General features: G+C 44.4%; 1 protein-coding gene across 1 annotated transcript in view; it reads left to right on the forward strand.

Annotated features, from left to right (window-relative positions):
• Positions 1-19,209, forward strand: part of RAG1 (recombination activating 1) — a 39,769-nt gene extending 20,560 nt beyond the window's left edge. Inside the window, exon 5 of the mRNA XM_072759150.1 lies at positions 12,709-19,209. Coding sequence (XP_072615251.1) covers positions 12,723-15,854 — 3,132 coding nt within the window. The 5' untranslated portion in view covers positions 12,709-12,722 and the 3' untranslated portion in view covers positions 15,855-19,209. The remainder of the gene's footprint in view (positions 1-12,708) is intronic.
• The last annotated feature ends 1,923 nt before the right edge of the window (positions 19,210-21,132 follow it).

Consider the following 21,132-nt stretch of genomic DNA (forward strand, 5'->3'; position numbering starts at 1 on the left):
CCACATTAGACTGCATGTTCCTAGAACTCAGAGGCAGCTGTGATGGTTACTTTGAAGTGTTAACTTGACTGGGTCACAAAATGCTCAGATACTTGGCTAACCACTGTTTCTAGCTCCTCTGTGAGGAGGTTTCTGGGTGATATTAGCATTTGAATCAGTAGACTGAGCCAAACGGTTTGTCCTCTTCAGTATAGATGAGCAGCATCCAATCTGTTGAGGAACTAAATAGATCAAAAAGGTAGAGGAAGAGAGAATTCTCTCTCTCTCTCTCTCTCTCTCTCTCTTCCTCTCTCTCTCTTTGCCTGACTATCCCAGCGGGGACATCAGTCTTCTCCTGCTGTTAGACTGGGTATTAAACCACTAGCTTGCCTGGGTCCTAGCTTACAAATGGCAGATCATGGGACTTCTCAGCCTCTGTAATCATAGGAGCTACTTCCTCATACTAAATTCATCTCCTTGATATCTAGAATCGAAATATTTCCTATTGGTTGTGTTTCTCTGGAGAACCCGTCTAATACAGCAGTGTCTAATGAATATTTCAGGCAGAGAGGATAGCAAGAAGAAGTATACATGGACTTTTTGACCAGTACAAGGACCAATGTGGTTGTAGTAAGTGGGTGGAAAAAGTAATGCTCCTTGTTTGTCCTTATGAAGTCTTTGGGTTTTCCTCTAACCAGGATGGGGAACTACAGGAGGGTTTTGATCAGAGAAGTGAAATGATCTGACTTGTAATTTTGTCAAGACTGGAATTTGTTGACTGATTGGATCTGAGGATTTAGAGCAAGATGAAGGAAGGATGACCCTTGAAGTTTACCTTGAACTAAGAGGTTAGGTGAAAGAAGATGAAAAAGACTGTGAGGAGAGAGGGTTTTTGGGGAGGATGGGGAGTTCTTGAGGCAACATTGTGTTCAACTGAGTGCTAAGCATCTTATGTGTATTATTAGCTCATTCAATTCTCCTAAGAACATTACTACTACTATTGTTCCCATTTTCAAATAAGGAAATAGAGTCAAAGAAGTTAAGAAATGTGCCCAAGGTCAAACAGCTTGTAAAAGTAGGGACTAGAATTTGAACTCAGGTTTATGTCCGTCCAAAGTCTGCAATACCCAGAACCATAGCCCAATACCATACAGATAATAATGTCCATATTTGCTCATTAAGACTGAGGCCTAATAAGTATCCTCAGACTTGACCATCCAAAGGACAACTTCTTCCTTGAGTAGGTGGATAAGGGAAGTGCCCAAGATGAGACACTTGATTCACGCCCCATTAGTCAGCTTGGGCTACCATAACCAAATACCACAGAGTGGGTGGTTTAAGCAATAGGAATTTATTTTCTCACAGGTCTGGAGGCTAGAGGTCAGAGGTCAAGACAGCTCAGGTTTGGTTTCTTTGATTTGTAGTTGGCTACCTTTTCTTTATGTCCTCACCTGGCCTTCTGTGCTTATGCATCCCTAGATGTGTCCTAATTCCTCCTTGAAAGGACATCAGTTGTATTAGGGGCCACCCTAATGACTTCATTTTGTCTTTATTGTCTTTTTAAAGGCTCTATTTCTAAATACAGTCACATTTTGGGGTACTGGGGGTTAGGATTTCATCATGTGAATTTTGGGAGACACAATTCAACCCGTGACACCCACCTTCAGATCAATAGACATAAACCTTAACTGATTTTAACATTGCACTGTACTGTTACTGATTGTTAACAAGGAACAATAGTTTTGTTGGAGAAAGGGAGTCATGAGTCCAGGTTGCTAAAAGGCCACTGAACGTGGAGTTGATTCCTGGTGCTCACATGTAGTCTCTACATAATGGTTTGTGGGTGATGAGAACCAGAGAAACCTCAAAAAAGAATGAGGAGTTCTGAGAATTCTTCATGATGTCATGTTGCTGAGAATATGTTTTTTTTTTTTTGGTATAATATATGTAATATGTGCTAGTGAAAGATAATCTTGGGTTTTTTTTATGGTTGGTGAATTTTTGGAGGGGCAGAGGTTAGGGGCATTAAAAAGATTGGAAATGTTAAGGAAGGTTGGAGAAGAATGATGTTTTTTCTTTTTCTAGAAATACAAAGGATAGCAAATCTCAACTAAAGCTCAACTCAGCTAGCCATGCTCTGCCCCCCGCCAACCTTCCTGTCACAGTTATTTTTTAAGATTGTCATGAAGACAAGAAAGTGTAGAATCCAAATTGGTCTATAGAAACTTATATAATGAAATTAATTACTACTACTAATAGCCATCCCTAGGTGTGGAAATAAAGATACAAACATTGCTCTTTTCTGTAATGATAATGGCCAAGTGGGATTTTATTTGCATTTGGAAATTGTGCTTTCTGTTTGAGTGGGAGGGATGTCCCAGGAAAAATTTATAACAAGATAAGCATTTAAATCACACAATAAATAATAAACTTTTTTTTTTTGGAGAAACATTACAGACAATTCAATGGCAGATTTTTGCACAAAAAAATTAGGAATTAATTCTACCTTTCCATCTCTCTCCAGAACCTCTATTCATAAGTTGAAAAGAATATAGTTTTTAGTTAACATTTGTCAAAAACGTCGCAATTTTTCTCATTATATAGAAAATCAAGCCACATAGTAACTATGGACAGAAACACAGTTAAATTAAATTGCAGTTAAAGTTCCTTTGTTTCAAAGTATCTTTTTCTCACCCTCCAAAAATTGTGAAACTTTAGAAACCCCCAAATTATAGGGCTTGGGACCGTTGCCAAGTATGGCTTTTTCTAAAATTGTCTTTTGCTGTCCTGCAATTACTCATTTCAGGCTATTATGTTTCCTCGAGGCTGAGAAAGCTCATTCCTCAAACTTGAATTCTAGCTTTAAGAAATTTTTATAAAATTCATCCTATACTTTTGAGCTCATTCTTAGACCCTATACAACTAAAAAGCACAAGGAAGAAAGAAACGGCTTCCCATATTTGGAGTTTGAAGATGGAACGGATGTCACCAAATTAGAAAGGATGTCAGGTAGAGTCCTAAACACTGGACATCACTTCTCAGTTCCTCAGACTCCTTCATGAGGACTTCCCTCGTGTCTTCACTTGTTTGAGGATCGAGGAGAAGGTATTTATTACAGATTTTCTGGGGCCAGTTACCAGTAGTGAGTCTCATGTTGGACTCTTCAGTGGAAGACTGCAGTTAACTAGGGGTGGGGTCTTGAGCATGTTGCTTTGATTGCCTAAGCTTTTGGCATTGTTTCTTAGTCTATAGGAATTATGGAGGATTCCTACAGAGGTAGGTGATGGTGGAGGGGAAGATTAGGGAAGATAGAAGTTGGGATAAGAGGCGGAGGGAAGGGAACCAAACTTAATGACTCCTAAAATCAGTTCATGGACTCAACTGCATGAGACTTTGGAGTCTCCTGAATGGCTTTTTCTGATAGACTTTTTGGACCACACGATGGCAGTAGTTGTTTAGAAACAGCCTCGCTCACATCAGAAAGCCCGCTGCGGCACTCCTGAATTTGTGGAGAATGAGCTGCAGCTGACGTTTAGAGCAATTAATAACACATTAGAAAATTTACTAACAGGGATAATCCACATTGAGTTAATTAGAAAGCAATTTCAAGATTGGGGAAGTGGGGGAGGAAAGAGCATGTAGAGATGCTGGCTCTACGCTACCAGTGCTGTGGCAAGTTTGCATTATCACCGAAGGCTCTGATCTAGCAGTGACCTATTAAGGTTCTGCTTCTTTGCCAACTCAAGTTCCTTTCCAGGCTAAGGGAAGCCAGATGGCATGGGGGTGGGAGAAGGAGGGATGCTCTGTTCCCAGTGTAGTGGAAAGAGTCTTGTCCCGGGATGCTAGAGACCTGATTTGTAATGCTATTTCTGCTACTAATTCCCTCCTGTGACATTGAGCAGGACACTGCCCTTTGGGGACTATTTCTCACCTATGAGATGTGTTCATTGGGTCAGATAACCTCTAAGTTCCCTTTTAGCTCTGGCATTCGAGTCGGTGATGTCAGGAGGCAAGAGTTTTGCGAGCTGGAGATAGATAGATACAAGCTTATATATGTAATCACAATGTCAGTAAATAGCATCTGCTGGATTATGATAAGAGCGCAAAATGCCACATTCACACACTCGGACCACGGCTGCAGGAGTAGATTTTGACTGATAGCGGCTTGAGCTTGTGGCTGTCTGGGAAGAAATTGAATTTGAAAAGTTCTCTTAAAAGGGCCTGCGGAGAACCAAGGGGAATAAGGGTCGGCAACTTGTCAAGGAGAGTTGGGGGCGCGGATGGAGAGGCAGGGGAAAGGGGGGACAAGCCTGCCAGGCACACATGCCCCGAGGGAGCCAGGCCAGGCCAGGGACTGTGGACACTTCCAGGATTAACCACAGCTAATCGCTCAGCTGGGAGTGCTGTGCTCAAGGCTGGAAACTGGCATCGAATCGTCCAAACACTAGTTTGGCCTTTTCATTCTTTTCCTCCTGCTAAATTTGGCCAAGATCTGTCAGCAGTGTTTTATTTTTAATTTGCTTGAAACAACGTGGCATCCTAGGCAGCTCTGATTTTGCTATTTTATGATGGAAGTCCAGGTTTGCTCCAGGTGGGGTTCGTCACGTGGGAAAGATCTGGAGCAAGAATAGTGGGTAGAATTTTAGTGGCCAGGAAAAGGGACAAGGATTCATGGCTCAGCATATTTGTCCTGATGATTCGATGGAGGTCTTAATTCTCAGCAGAGGACAGGTGACAGTGACACATTTTTGACATGGATGGGAAAAAGACCCTGGGTAAGAACAAAGAAATATTGGAAATCCTGACCTTGAAGAATCTGATATATACAAATCTAGACTTTCATAAAAAAAAATTAGAAGTCTATTTTCATATGCATTCAATATTTTATTTTGCCTCATTTAAAATTCACTAAAATACTTTTACTTATTTGTAAATCTCATGGATTTTTTTCCTATTTTTAAGGTAACACATGACTGATAAAAAATTAGATGATATAAAAATCTATGGTAAATATGGTTCAAAAAAAAAAGAAGAAAGATAAAACTCTGGCTAGCTGGTCTGACCCTCATGTCGCTGTCCCCTCTGGCCTGGTGTATACTCTTTGAGGAATTTCTGTGAGCATCTAACTTCCCTAAGAGAAATTGAAAAGAATTCCATTTATGAATTTTTGACCCTAGAGAAATTTTCTAACTCTGGTTTGGGCTTGAAGGGTGACCAACTGACCCTGTTTGCTTGGACTTTCAGGTCTAAACTCAGGGAAACTCACTTTCCAGGAAAGTGGGATGATTGGTCACCTTAGTTTCACTTAACTTCTAGGTGAGTCTTTAGAACTGAAGAGTACCTGATCCTTGGAAGCTGGGACTGGCTGTTTTTTCTAATTCCGTGAGATATTTCCTTCAAGGTGAGGCAAGAACATCTGGCCCTTTCTCTTTCTGCGAGTCCCGTGAAGATGCGGGGTTTTGGAGTAGGGGAGGGCGGATGGATGGGAAGGACATTGTCTTCCATGTCAGCCATGCTGTGCCTCCTCTCTACCTCTTCCCACTGAAGAGGACTTCAAGGCCACAAAGCCCACCCATCTTGGAGGCCCTCCATCCTGCTGATTTGAATGTGGACACTGTCTTTAGGAGACTCTCAGCTCCCGACTGCCCAGTCTCACAGTAGCATGGAAACCTCAGGTAATGGGTCTATCGCCTTGGGCACAAACACACCTAGAAGGATTTAGAAGCCACAGGCCATCTCTCCAAATATTATTGCAATGGCTTCTGTTCCGTCTTTATCTTAGTAGAAGCTGTGTCCCCAGGACTGTTGTACAGTTAGGTAGGCCCAAGTGCAACATAGCGGAGCCATACGAGGAGTGTCTTATGAGGCCAGGACAGCACAGAGAAATCCTTGCACCTGCCTCTTTGACAGTTTTTGCTAAGAATCAGATGTCAGAGAATCCCCTCACATATTAGCTAGACAGAGAGGTACTTTGGGGAATCAGGCCGGCCTAAGAACTATGAAAAGCGTTTGAAACAGAGATGGTACTAAGTATATAGAAGTATGTGAGTCATCCTCCCACTACTACTACAAACTGGCTTTCAATATGCAGTGGGGTGCAAGTGCTTAAGGACCCCACATTCACCAGTCAGTGGCTGTGTGACCATGGATAGGTTCTCCATTGCTCTCAACTTCTACTGCTCCTCTTTGGAGATAATAGTGTCAAATGTGTAGATTGTTGGGACTATGAAATAATATGTAAAGCACTTAGAAGCCTGGGACCGAAATGATCAATCCAAGCTGTAGGTGAGGAGATTATGGCTCCGGGTTTAACTAAAGTATCGAAGACCTGAGGCAAGATTCAAATCCAGGTCTGTTGACTTCAAAACACATGACTTGTGTTTTGAACTCAATGTTGTTACCAGGAGCACAACCTTCCCTGACTCAGAATTGACCGGGCAGCAGGATTCTGGAATGGGTACGGATACTATTTCAAAATAATAATAAAAATCCTCGTAGAGTTAGTATTTGATGGGTATCTACTAAGGGCAGACACTGTCCCAAGTATTTTCCCGTGATAACTCTCACCGTACAAGCTCACCGACCCTGAGGTATATGCCATTAGTATTTCTATCTTACAGACATTGGAAACTGAGGCACAGAGCTCTCGAATCTTTTGGCAGAAGCCAGAGCTTATGTTGACAAGCTCATTTCCAACCCAGACAGTCTTGGGGAGGGAGCTAGCAGCCCTGGCAATGCTCCAGCACACACCCGTGACACTCAGGTCCCCCCGGCCAAGCTTCCTGAAGAGCCAGGTGTCAGCTGGAGCTGGGGGCTCCTGGCCTGTGATTGGCTGCTAGCATGTGTGGTTAGCCCTCTGTGGTGGGGGAGGCGAGGAAGGACAGTGGAAGCTGATAAATAATGCAGCACCTGCTCTGGGGTACAAGAGAACAAAGAGGGGGAGGAGAACACACTTTGCCTTCTCTTTGGTATCAAGTAATATCAACCGAATTACAGCCATCCCAGCACTTTGGCCAGGCGGCCTGCTGAGCAAGGTAACACTCGTCACTTTCATGCTCTGAGCCACAATATTTATTACATTTTTATGTTTCTAATTAGGAGGACTTGGGCTTTTTTTCCTTGCAGGGGACAAGGGGACGGATGAAGGGAAGCTGATAACAATTTGATTTTTCTTTCCCGTGTATAAAAATCGGAGAGGACTAAGAAGCTAGGTTTAAGAAGACAGCGTAGGTTCATAGAGAAGATGCCGATATCCAGATGGCTGTAAATGAATGTTGGGGGCAGGGGAGACCTGTAAGGAGTGCTTCTTGAATGAATCCGTAAATGAATTATCAGAAGGAAAGGTGTGACTCTTGGAAAAGAAATGCTGTGCTTGTCTAGGCATGATAAGTAATCAGCAAACGAATTCTAGGGTGGGAGGAAATGTCATTTCCCAGGTATTCCCAGGTATTGCCAGCAATTTCCTGAACCAGGTTGGACTGAGCTGGAGACCAGCTTCTCTCAACGCGTGACCCGTGGGCTACTCGTGGCAGGATCAACCGAAATGCTTAACACCTGCAATTTCTGGACTCTTTCCTAGACAAACTGAATCGGAATTTCTGGAACCTGATGGTCTGCATTATTTTTTTTTTAAACACAAGCTCCCCTATAATTCTAACACATAATAATTTTTTAAAAGATTTTTTTATTTTGTTTATTCATAGAGACACACAGAGAGAGGCAGAGACACAAGGCAGAGGGAGAAGCAGACTCCATGCAGGGAGCCTGATGTGGGACTCGATCCCGGGACTCCAGGATCACGCCCTGGGCTGCAGGCGGCGCTAAACCGCTACGCCACCAGGGCTGCCCACACATAATAATTTTTAAAAATACCTTATTTACTTACTTGAGAGAGAGTGCAGAGATAGAGGGAGAAGCAGACCCCCACTTAGCAGGGATCATGACTTGAGTCCAAGGCAGACACTTAACTGGCTGAGTCGCCCAGGTGCCCCTAATAGATAATAATTTTGAGAATTGACACTATAGAGACCCTATGCAGAGATTATGTTCTTGAACTGGGATTCCTGACCAGGGGTTGTGACAGTACCCTTCTCTTTCTGAAGTAGTTCAAGCAAGAAGTTGCCTGGGGGGAAGGAAAAAAAATCTTAGGGTCATTTTGTGGATGGCTGAGACTTCTAGAAAGGCGGCTGATGCTGTCAACTTTTTGAAGATTGTGTTTGGCAAACAGTAGAGAATAGTATTTGTAGAGTGGATGAGTGAATACGTGAGCGGGGTAGGTGTGACAGCCAGGGGGTCACCCTTGGGCACACAGTGGTTGTTTGGAACATTGTATATAGACCAAGTCAAAGATGTGAAGAGGGGAGATTGTGGAACAAGTGCTAGGATGTAGGTGTGTGTAGGGCGGGGGCTGGGCTGGGAGTGGGAGGTGGTGCTGCTGCGACCCTGCCTCCTGACCTAACTAATTATACAGTCACCAAGGTGCAGCTTCTGCCCAGGGCCAGGCCACCCCAGCCTAGTTTGTCCAAATGAATCTGTGCCCTGTGTTGACAAAGACCCCACAGCTGTGATGGCAGGTGATGGCCCCACTGAGATGGCAGTGCCTCCTGGGAACGGGGCTGAGCCAGCACCCCAGGCTGGTCTGAGGCTGGGACCTTTCCTTAGAAGAGAGATCAAGCGTTTGTAAGATTCCCGAGTGTCAAACAATGACCACAGGATAACGCTTACATAATCCCAGCTTCGTGATCTGCATAGGCCCATATTTTGGTTCCCTTTCTACACATTTACCAGAACAGAAAGATAAGGATGCTGGTCAGATTTGAGGCTTAGCCAGGTCTTAAAATTTCTTGGGGGTTGGGAAGGGTGGATTTAGGAAGAAATAAAGAAAAGTGACAATGGGTATGTACCTATAAATCTAGTCTTTAAAACATTTTTTTCCCTAAAGTAAATTGATCACAACATTTAAAAAAATACATGTTTGTTGCGAAAAATTAAAATGACATAAGAATGAATAAAATAGAAAATTAAAGAGACTATATTACCAGTGTCAGTTCTATTTTTTAAGATTTTATTTATTATTATTATTATTATTATTTATTTTTTTTGAGAGAGAGAGATAGTGAGAAAGAGCAAGTGAGAGCACAAGCAGGCTCACTGTTCCTTCCCTGAGCAGGGAGCCTGACATGGGACTTGACCCCAGGACCCTGGGATCATGACCCAAGCCGAAGGTAGATGCTTAACTGACTGAGCCACCCAAAGGCCCCTTTTTTCTTTTCTTTTCTTTTCTTTTCTTTTCTTTTCTTTTCTTTTCTTTTCTTTTCTTTTCTTTTCTTTTCTTTTCTTTTCTTTTCTTTTCTTTCTTTTCTTTTCTTTCCTTTCCTTTCCTTTCCTTTCCTTTCCTTTCCTTTCCTTTCCTTTCCTTTCTTTTCTTTTCTTTTCTTTTCTTTTCTTTTCTTTTCTCTTTTCTTTTCTTTTCTTTCTTCTTTTCCTTTCTTTTCTTTCTTTCTCTTTCTTTCTTTCTTTCTTTCTTTCGAGTGTAGTTCTATTTTTGGAGAGTAAACATTGTTAAGATTTTAGTGCATATCCTCCCAGCACGACTGTACTTCCAGGGGTGTGATCAAATGTGTATAAAGGGAATCCTACTAGCTATCGTTGTCCTGTTCTCTGCTTTGTCGTGTATCTTTCCGTATCATTGATGCATATGGATATTGCAGATATGTATTAATTCATATAGAAATGTTAAATGTCTGTATTGTTTTCCATGGTATATCTGGATCTTAGTTTATTTAATAATGCTCTATTGGTGATTATTTATGCTGTTTCCTATTTTTTGAAAGTAACAATTTTTTTTTAAACAAATCTCTTTCTTGGGATCCCTGGGTGGCGCAGCGGTTTGGCGCCTGCCTTTGGCCCAGGGCGCGATCCTGGAGAACTGGGATCGAATCCCACGTCGGGCTCCCGGTGCATGGAGCCTGCTTCTCTCCCTCTGCCTATGTCTCTGCCTCTCTCTCTCTCTCTGTGACTATAATAAATAAATATATTTAAAAAAAACAAACAAACAAAAAAAAAAAACAAATCTCTTTCTGCGTCCCGGCCTCTCTCCATGTAATATTCACTGTGGGAATAACCTGTGGAATGTTTATTCCCACCCGAGAAATAGCCTGTGAGAATGTTTCTATGGAATAACTTCCTAAAAGCAAATTTATTGCACCAAAGATAAGATATACTTAAACTTTTAAAAAACAGTGCTAAATTGTTCACTAGAGATATTATACCAATTTATACTCCTCCTAAGAATGTATGAAGATACTTACATTTCCCCATACTTTCATTAATGCTGAGTAATAATATTTTAAATCTTTGTTAGCCAGATAGATAAAACATACCTTATTAGATCTAGTTATTAAAAATTCTATCTTCTTCTAAAAGTAATACATGTTTATTTCAGAAAAAGTAGAAATCATAGGTAAGGATTAAAAAAATAAAACATCAATAGTGGGAGTGCCTGGCTGGCTCAGGGGGCGGAACGTGTGACTCTTGATCTCAGGGTTGTGAGTTCAAGCCCCACATTGGGTATAGAGATTACTTAAAGATAAAAATCTTTTTTTTTATTTTTTAAATTTTTATTTATTTATGATAGTCACAGAGAGATAGAGAGAGAGGCAGAGACACAGGCAGAGGGAGAAGCAGGCTCCATGCACCGGGAACTCGACGTGGGATTCGATCCCGGGTCTCCAGGATCGTGCCCTGGGCCAAAGGCAGGCGCCAAACCGCTGCACCACCCAGGGATCCCTTTTTTTTTTTTTTTTTTTAATAAAACATCTATAGCTTCCACAGATAACCACGATCAGCATCTCAGTGTATATTCCTCTCAAGGCAAGAAGAATAATATCCCTTCTACCCACTTCTTGCTTCTAGTTTGGATAAAGTTTTAGCAGTTGAGTTGAAAACAACAACACATTCAATTTGGATGTCAATGGCTAATAATTGGTTGGTGACGGTATGCTTTCTTTGGGAGTATTTAAATAAATGTATTTTGGCAGATTTTGACATAACGTTTCCAGCCAGTGGGAGTCAGGAGAGGAATGGGGAGGGAGGGGAGATAGTTCTAGAGTTCTATCTAGGGGAGATAGGCCTCCAACATGCCTTGTGGTTGACTTACTCATTGAGAAAGTTCATTATTTAGCTCCAGAGATGGTGATGCAGTTTTTTTTTTAAATAGAAACTCAAAATATTATTTTGGAAATCCAGAGAACAAGCATGTTAGAAAAAGCCTGGGTAGGACAAGTCTAATGGCATGAAAAGGCCTTTGGGAAGGAGGTCTAGCCAATGGGGGAGGGGAGACCCAGAAGGCCTTCACACCTGACACAGGACAGAATTGAGGAACATAACTGAACCCTAAGCAATGTTGAGGTGTTTGCTGGGCTGCAGGTAAAATACTTTTGAGGTTAATGAGACTTTTGAGACTGCAGTTGTTTAGATCTCACACAGTCCTGCCTATAGAACAATTTCACAGGATTTCCTTTTTAACTGTGTCTTGGAAATTGGCTTTTAGTTTTCATTAGGAACATCAGTCCCTGCAGTCTAGAGCATACAAGATAGAACAGACTTCAGTAGTTTAAAGGGATGACTTAAAAAGAAACTTCGGTAGCAGCAGTCAGGATTAGCCACTGCACCTCCTTCCCCCCAAACCTCGTTGTCCAGTAATGACTTCCAGGAGGGCCTGGATGATTTTTACCTGAAACTCCTTGAATTTTTCACCTTAAAAGTCCTTTAGGATCTTTGTTATGAGCACACTATGGTTTGTTGCAGGTTTAGAGAGTTCTGTGGGGTTTTTTTGTTTTGTTTTGTTTTGTTTTGTTTCTAATGTAAGACACAGCCTTATAATCTACAGCAGTGTTCACTAATTAAAATTGTAAGCATAATTACTATCCATGATACTTATTATTAGTTAGCATTCATAAAGCCTCAAAATTCACTTCATCCTTTCAAGTAGTGAGTAATTAGTTTCTTTGAGTTTGTAGCTCTAGTATCCCTTTATGACCCGTTTGGAAGAAATAACCAATCTCCCAGGAGACTGTTTTAAAAAGCTGGAAATATATTGTCCAGCTAGTACAATGAGGCTAATACAATGCAGAAAATATGACTTTTCTGTGGTTTTTACTAGCCAGTTTTTCCTTGTATTTATTCAGCCTTAATGCGTACAAGGAATGTTGGAGAGATAGAGATGAATCACTCGAAGATTCTGTCCTCAAAGACCTTCAGGTTTTGGTGGAAAGAAAATAAGATGGTACATATATACGTAAATCGAAGCGTAGTGGTGCATGTTGGTATAGATGACCTCGGGCACTGGCAAAGCAAGGAATGACTGTTCTCTGCTGTATGTTTTGCACCTAACATAGTCTATTAAAATAGGAGGTTTAGGGACACCTGGGGGGCTCAGCGGTTGAGCGTCTGCCTTCGGCTCAGGACGTGATCCCGGGGTCCCAGGATTGAGTCCCACACCGGGCTGTTTGTATGGAGTCTGCTTCTCCCTCTGCCTGTGTCTCCCATGAATAAATAAAATCTTAAAAAAAAAAATAGGAGGTTTCATAAGTAACTTTTTGGAGGATCAACAAATGAATGAATAATTGAATGTTTTAATTTGTATTCCTCCCGAGATGCATCAGTGGGATACTGATTTTTTTTTTTTTTTTTTTTGGTCTTAATCTGACTTGTTTTCATTGTTCTCAGGTATCTCAGGCAGCATGGCTGTCTCTTTGCCACCCACCCTGGGACTCACTTCTGCCCCAGATGAGATCCAGCACCCACATATTAAATTTTCAGAATGGAAATTTAAACTGTTCAGGGTGCGGTCTCTTGAAAAGGCACCTGAAGAAGCTCAAATAGAAAAGAAAGTTTCCTCCGAGGGGAAACCCTCTCTGGAGCAATCTCCAGCAGTCCCGGACAAGGCTGATGGTCAGGAGGCAGCCCTGAGTCCACCAGCATTGAAAGCTCACCCCAAGTTTCTGAAGGAACCCCACAATGATGGGAAAACAAGAGACAAAGCGATCCACCAAGCCAACCTTCGACATCTCTGCCGTATCTGTGGGAATTCTTTGAAAACGGACAGGCGTAATAGGAGGTATCCGGTCCACGGGCCCGTGGATGGCAAAACCCAAGTCCTTCTACGGAAGAAGGAAAGGAGGGCCACATCCTGGCCAGACCTCATTGCCAAGGTTTTCCGGATCGATGTGAAAGCAGATGTTGACTCCGTCCACCCCACCGACTTCTGCCACAAGTGCTGGAAGGTCATGTACAGGAGGTTTAGCAGCGCCCCACGCGGGGTTTGCTTCCCGAGGAAGGCGGCCCCGGAGTGGCTCCCCCACGCGCCCTCCTGTGACCTCTGCCGCGCTGCCCGCCAGGGACTCAAGAGGAAGAGTCCCCAGCCAAGTGCACAGCTGAGCAAAAGGCTCAGAACTGTGCTTGAGCGGGCGGGCAGGGCCCGTGGGCACCGGAGAAGAGCCCGGGCCAGGCTCCGCGACAGCGGGGCAACTGGGAAGGCCTCCGACTGCGGGAACGTGCACCTTGGTACCGAGCTCCTGGCGGTGGACTTCCCGGCCCACTTCGTGAAGTCCATCTCCTGCCGGATCTGTGAGCACATCCTGGCGGACCCCGTGGAGACCACGTGCAAGCACGTGTTTTGCAGGGTCTGCATTCTCCGCCGCCTCAAAGCCACGGGCAGCCACTGTCCCTGCTGCCGGTATCCCTGCTTCCCTACCGACCTGGAGAGCCCGGGGAGGTCCTTTCTGAGCATCCTGAACTCCCTGATGGTGAAATGTCCGGCCAAAGGGTGCGACGAGGAGGTCAGCTTGGAGAGGTACAACCAGCACGTGGCGGGCCACAAGGACTCCGACCAGACTTTTGTGCACATCAACAAGGGGGGGCGGCCACGCCAGCCCCTGCTGTCGCTGACCCGGAGGGCTCAGAAGCACCGCCTGCGGGAGCTCAAGCTGCAGGTCAAGGCCTTCGCCGACCGGGAGGAGGGGGGCGACGTGAAGTCCGTGTGCCTGGCCCTGTTCCTGCTGGCGCTGCGGGCCAGGAACGAGCACCGGCAGGCCGACGAGCTGGAGGCCGTCCTGCAGGGCCGCGGCCCCGGCCTGCAGCCGGCCGTCTGCCTGGCCATCCGCGTCAACACCTTCCTCAGCTGCAGCCAGTACCACAAGATGTACCGGACCGTGAAGGCCATCACCGGGAGGCAGATCTTTCAGCCGCTGCACGCCCTGCGGGCCGCCGAGAAGGCCCTCCTGCCCGGCCACCACGCCTTCGAGTGGCAGCCGCCTCTGCAGAACGTGTCCTCCAACGCCCACGTTGGCATCATCGACGGCCTGTCGGGCCTGTCCCCCTGCGTGGACGACTACCCCGTGGGCACCATCGCCAAGCGGTTCCGCTACGATGCGGCCCTGGTGTCCGCTCTGATGGACATGCAGGAGGACCTCCTGGAAGGCGTGAGGGCCCGGGGCCTGGACGACCACCTCGGGGGCCCGTTCACCGTGGTGGTCAAGGAGTCCTGCGACGGCATGGGGGACGTGAGCGAGAAGCACGGCGGCGGCCCGGCCGTCCCCGAGAAGGCCGTGCGGTTCTCGTTCACGGTCATGAGGATCACCGTGGCCCAGGGCTCCGAAAGCGTGCAGGTGTTCGAGGAGGGCAAACCGAACTCGGAGCTGTGCTGCAAGCCGCTGTGTCTCATGCTGGCGGACGAGGCCGACCACGAGACCCTGACGGCCATCCTGAGCCCGCTGGTCGCGGAGAGGGAGGCCATGAAGAGCAGCCGCCTCCTGCTGGAGATGGGGGGCGTGCTGCGGACCTTCAGGTTCATCTTCAGGGGCACCGGATACGACGAGAAGCTTGTCCGGGAGGTCGAAGGCCTCGAGGCCTCGGGCTCGGTCTACATCTGCACCCTCTGCGACGCCACCCGCCTGGAAGCCTCTCAGAACCTCGTCCTGCACTCCATCACCAGGAGCCACTCGGAGAACCTGGAGCGCTATGAGGTCTGGCGCTCCAACCCCTACCACGAGTCCGTGGACGAGCTGAGGGACCGGGTCAAGGGCGTCTCCTCGAAGCCCTTCATTGAGACGGTGCCTTCCATCGATGCGCTCCACTGCGACATCGGCAACGCGGCCGAGTTCTACAAGATCTTCCAGCTCGAGATAGGCCAGGCCTACAGCAAGGCCGGTGCGTCCAAGGAGGAGCGGAGAAGGTGGCAGGCCACGCTGGACAAGCATCTCCGCAAGAAGATGAACCTGAAGCCCATCATGAGGATGAACGGCAACTTCGCCAGGAAGCTCATGACCAAAGAGACGGTTGAAGCAGTCTGTGAACTAATCCCCTCTGAGGAGAGGCACGAAGCCCTGAGGGAGCTCATGGACCTTTACCTGAAGATGAAGCCCGTATGGCGATCTTCGTGTCCCGCAAAAGAGTGCCCAGAATCCCTGTGCCAGTACAGCTTCAACTCCCAGCGTTTCGCCGAGCTCCTGTCTACCAAGTTCAAGTATAGATATGAGGGCAAAATCACCAATTACTTCCACAAAACCCTGGCCCACGTCCCCGAAATTATCGAGAGAGATGGTTCCATCGGGGCCTGGGCCAGCGAGGGCAACGAGTCTGGCAACAAACTGTTCAGGCGCTTCCGGAAAATGAACGCCAGGCAGTCCAAGTGCTACGAGATGGAAGACGTCCTGAAACACCACTGGCTGTACACCTCCAAATACCTGCAGAGGTTTATGAATGCTCACAATGCGTATAAAAAGTCCGGCCCTCCCTTCGACTCACAGGCAGGCTTAGGTGATCCATTAGGCCTAGAGGACTCTTTGGAAACTCAAGATTCGATGGAATTTTAAGGAAGGCAGATGCTTTTGAGTTGGTTTTTTGCAAACCAGTTTTCCCCTGGGTTGCACTGGGGCCTTCTCACACCCTTCACTCCTATGTGTGTGTGTGGGGGGGGGGGCTTTGCCACCCAAGCAGTGGTCCGTAGGAGAGGCCAGCCGTGCTGAATCCATGTCAGGAATGGATAACTGATGAACTGATTGCCCGAACCGTGTAGGGAGTTCAGAAGAGCAACAGGAGAAATCAGTTATTTGAAAGCTCAATAACTCAGAAGAGGAGTAACTGCAGGGGACCAGACATGAACAAGGAAGTGCGTGTGTGTGACTGAGTGACACAGAAAATCAAAGTCAGGGTTATCAAAGAACAGCCAGGGAAGCCTGGAAAGGAATTTGTCTTGTGGGATCCGTTCCCCACCCCTTCGGTTTAGCATAACTTTGTATTGAGATATGCGTGTTTTTTTTTTTTTTAATGCCATTTCTGTAGAATTCCTTATTTTACAAATTTCACAGATCTGGGCTTATTCTGCAAGATCCAAAACTCTTTAAAAACTTTTATTGGATTTCTCTACCAATAACATCTTACACACTTGGATGGCATGATGACCTTCACAGAGTGCTCTCAATGCATTTTCTTACTTGGGACATTTATGCAGAAATACCTTATATCCAGGAAAATTTTGGAAAATCTGCCCCCTTCTGGGTTTCAGTGATGTCAGCATTGAGTGACTGTAAGAGTTTAGGAAGTCACCTGCTACCATGAAATTTTCAATAATGAAGTTGGAAGAATAAAAAACTTTTCTACAGTTATTTGTTGAATCTTCTGGTAATACATTTTTACTTAGCTGTCGGTAGCCAAGTATGCTTCTTATTTTTACTTTTTTAATTTCAATTAATTTAGCATCTCCAGCGCTTTTCTATAGGATCTCGAAGCCACAGAGGCTTTTAAGATTTTTACTCACTGTGTAAAAACAGGTTTAATGTCTTACTGAAAATTTCTGCCCGATTTTCTCCAGATGAAATCTGGGTCAATTTTGCTAAGTCCAGATTTCATGGAGTCTTTTCCTCTGCAATGTGTTACTCTTTCTATTAAGGTCAGTCTAATTTCAGTGTATTTGGATTTTTGTAGCTGGATACTTTTGTACTCTTCTTACTTGCTAAGTTTAGATGAAGCCTGTTCATAGCGCAGGGGAAGGGTTAACATTTGTAGAGTGGGTTTCCCCCCACTTTTGAATATTTTCACATTCATTTTGCTTCATTTCTCCTCACAACTCTGTGAGGGTAGACGTTGTTACTATTCCCGCTTGATGGAGAGTTAAATCATCAGCCCAAAGTTACGGTGATGATAAATGCCTAATCTGGATGCAAACCAGGGCTTTTGTCTCCAAATTCCATGTTCTTTCTACCAAAATAATTAACTACCTTTTTTTTTTTTTTTTAATAAGACAGTGTCATAATTTGTTTAGGATCCCAAACTAATCACTGCAGTTTATAATTCTTGGGAGCAGGGATGGCTGGGTTTTATAAGTCATTATTGTGCTTTGATAGAAGAAAGTTATGGTAAAGCTCCCAGGAGCCCCCCATAATCTCTGGTGGCTCCAGTTATTTGGAGACTATTGTCTTCATCCTTAGGAATTTGGGAATTGCCAATTGCTGGCAATTTAGAGCAGGCATGGGATTTTATATGCTAGTGAGTCATAATGATATGTTGGTGTTAATTAGTTTTTTTTTCTTTCTTTGATTTTATTGGCCATAATTGCCACTGTTCATACACAGTATATCAAAGAGCTGTGTAATTTAGTTGTCAAACGTGTGTCAGTGACATTATCCTAAATGATATGCTTTTGGTGCTTATACAGGGATTGAGCCCCACAATTTCCATTAAAAAATACAGCGGTTTTCCTTGCTTTTCCTATACAGCATATATATAAATTACAAAGACATTTGTAATTTAGTTATCAAAAATATATACACATTTTAATTGTATTTTTTTCTTGAAAGTGTCGAGTTTTGTATTTTGCAGATTAACGGCCTTCTGAGCCACCCCTTCCCTTCCTCTCATTTAATTCTTACAGCATGCCTCTGCACTAATAAACAGCTAAATTCATGTAATCATTCATTTCCTGAAGCATGCTGGTGCTGGTTATTTGTAGATTTTTTCCCCTCATTTCCACCCTGTTCCTTGATTGGTGGCACTGTAAATGCATTCCAATATTAAATTCTCCTTTTCTAGCATTGTAGGAATGCATGTGACTAACAGCATGATTTATAGCACAACCTTCCCAATAATCTCTTAATCAGATCACATTTTGATGAACCCCAGGAACATCTGGCTGCAGGAATTTCAATATATAGAAATGCTGCCTATCGTGGTTTTAGCCCTCATGGTTGAGATTGCAATACCCAAGACCTGGTTTTATTCTTGCGTTTTAGTTTTGACAATGCCCATTGTAAGTCACTTACTCAAGAAAAATTCACCACACTGAATGGAGCATTTTTGAGGGGGTATAGACTGGGGCTTCAGAAGGGCAATGCATTTTCCTCCCATGAAACCAGATTCTACAAGTTTTCCTGTCAACCCATGGGGGCGGGGGGTTGGGTAGTACAGGGACCAGAGATAACAACTGATGAAGACTTGTTGAATGGTCGGGGTGAGGTCAAGAAAGTGCTTTGGGATTAATAAACATGCCCTGTGAAGCAAGAGCAGGAGAAAAGATGTCTTTTCTTTCCAGGTGAGCTGGAATTGAGGTTTGCCTCAATTTGTTTTCACGAAATATAAATGAAGATAAAGATTTTGTGGGTTGAGTATGTAGGTCTCGCATTACATCAAACAGAATTCAAATTCTGCACAGCCAGGAGGCAGGATTTGTAAGCACCAGCGGTGTTTGGGAGGGACAAAGCATCATGTGGATGCAAGTGATTTTTGATTGCAGCTGTGTATATGTCTCCGGTTTTTGTATGAGAGACAGGCCATTCTTTTAATGTAAGGAGGTTTTAAGTAAGAGTGGATATTTTGTTTGATTTTTTTTTCTCTTTATAGTAATCTACATAAATATACCTCAGCCATCATTTTTGGTAAGATTTTTGTGCAGAACTGCACTTTGCTTTATTTTCTTAACAAATAATCATAAAGTTTGTTTAGTGGCTCCCAAGAGCCGCCTTTTTTGTGTGTTAGGGAGAGTTCAGGCGCCAGAATGCAGTGGAAGTTATTTGATGCAGGTCGCCTGTGTTTCCGTGGCAAATGTCTTCAAATTAAACAAAGTATGTGTTTCAATACTTACTTTTATATTTTAATGTTTTTACTCCTTATAAGTATTGTGGTTATTGTTAACTTTGTTTTAAGCATTTGAAATAAACGTTTAAAATTTGGAAAGAGCGTGTATTGTGGTTTATAGTCAAATAAGACTACTGAGTGCAACATTTGAAAGAATGAGGTAACGCATATTTCTTGGAGGAAATACAAAATAAATTTGGTGGCCTTTAGAATAAAGGGCAACAGGATAGTGATTAATAGGTATAATTTACCCTAATCTCGGCTGAGACCATTCGTTTCTGGATATTTGAAGTGAAGAGTAAGCCTTTCGAAGATGTAGAATTGGAAAAATCAATGGACTCTTTTTGAGAACCTGATAAGAATGTGGGCCTGTTCCCCAGAAAGTTCATGTTTTCATATACTCAAAAGTTTGGTCAGAGTGGTTGACTTGTCCACGATCACATGGACTGTGGCAGCACTGGCCAGTGCTGCTCCTGATGGCAATGATGATGGTGATGATACTATTACTACTACTAAAACAACATCTGCCTCTTAGCAAACAGGGTGGAAGGAAGGACACGTGGTTTTCTCACTGGATCCTTTCAGGGGGGTACTGCGATTACCTCTGCGTTGTGCACGTGGTCGCTGAAGCTTAGCTCAGCCTGTAAAGGGCAGTGCCACAGCTCCACTGTCCCCCCACCCCCCACCCGGCTCTGCCCATCCTACCCTCACACGACTGGGTGGTCTCCTTGTAGCCATGAAGTGTGTGAAGCAGCTCAGCACCCCCTTCGCTGGAGACCTCCCAGCTCTCTTCTGCTCAGGACGGAGATTCAGTCTGGCGCTTCTGTGCAACTGTACCAGTTTGTAAAATACTAAAATATGTCTGTACTTGTAGGCAAACAGCCTGTGTCCTGAAGGCCCCAGTACCCTTTCACCTCTGGCAGCCCGCTCCATCCTCCAGGAACTCACCATCCAGCAAGTCACAGGTTCATACCAGCACCTCAGGGAGCCTTCAGGGACTGCTCCCGCCCCATTTTCTTGGATTGATTGCTTTTTTAAACCCTGCTATCCTTGCCTTGTTTTGTCTTTTTCCAGCTTCATTGAGCCATAATTGACAAACAGAATTGTGTATCACGTGCATGACACGCTGATTCGATATATATTGTAGGGTATTTGCCATAATCTCATGAACATATCCATCATCTCCCATCATGACCTTTTATTTTGATGGGGTGAGGGTGTTTAAGATCTACTCTCCTCAATTTTAAGTGTACAAAGACAGAATTATTAACGGTAGTCACTGTGCTGTTCTTTAGATCCTCAGAACTTACTCATCACTGAAAGTTTCTACCCTTTGACCAAGTATTTGCATTAGAGAAGGAAGCATCTCTTCACCCTTAAAAGCCTGGCTAAATTCTATGTCACTCCTGATACCCTTTCTAACTGTTTCAGCCTTTATTTTATTTTTGTTTTTTGAGAGGGTAAGAGCAATAGAGTATGTGAGTGGAGGGGGAGGGGGCAGGGGAGAAGGGACAGAGAGAGGGAGAGAGAGAATCTCAAGCAGGCTCCATGCCCAGTGTGTGGAGCTGGATTCAGGGCTCAATCTCAGCCTAAATCAAGAGTCGGATGCTTAACTCACTGAGCCACCCTGGTGCCCCTTAGCCGATATTTTAAGTACATATGTATAGGATGCCTTCTACATGTTTGCTTGGCACTAGACATACAGTGGTGAACAACACAGTTTCTGCTCACTGAAGAGCTGGGTGGAAGCAAACAATAAAACCAAGGTAAGCCTGATAGATGCATCATGACACGCCCTAGTAGGTGTTATGAAGAAGAAGTACTGAGTACAATCTGAGGACAGTAGGATAATGGAATTTAAACTGGGAGATCGGAGAAAGCATCTAGGAAGAAGTAACCTTTGAGGAGAGATGGGTAGAATGAGTGAGGGGTATAGACCTGGAGCATACCTAGCCGGTGGGAAGACCCTGAGGTAGAGAGCACTTGGTAGAGTCTAGGAACAGAAAAAGGTCCCTCTGGCAG

The sequence above is a fragment of the Vulpes vulpes genome, chromosome 5, assembly GCF_048418805.1.
Source record: "Vulpes vulpes isolate BD-2025 chromosome 5, VulVul3, whole genome shotgun sequence".
NCBI classification, from domain to species: domain Eukaryota; kingdom Metazoa; phylum Chordata; class Mammalia; order Carnivora; family Canidae; genus Vulpes; species Vulpes vulpes.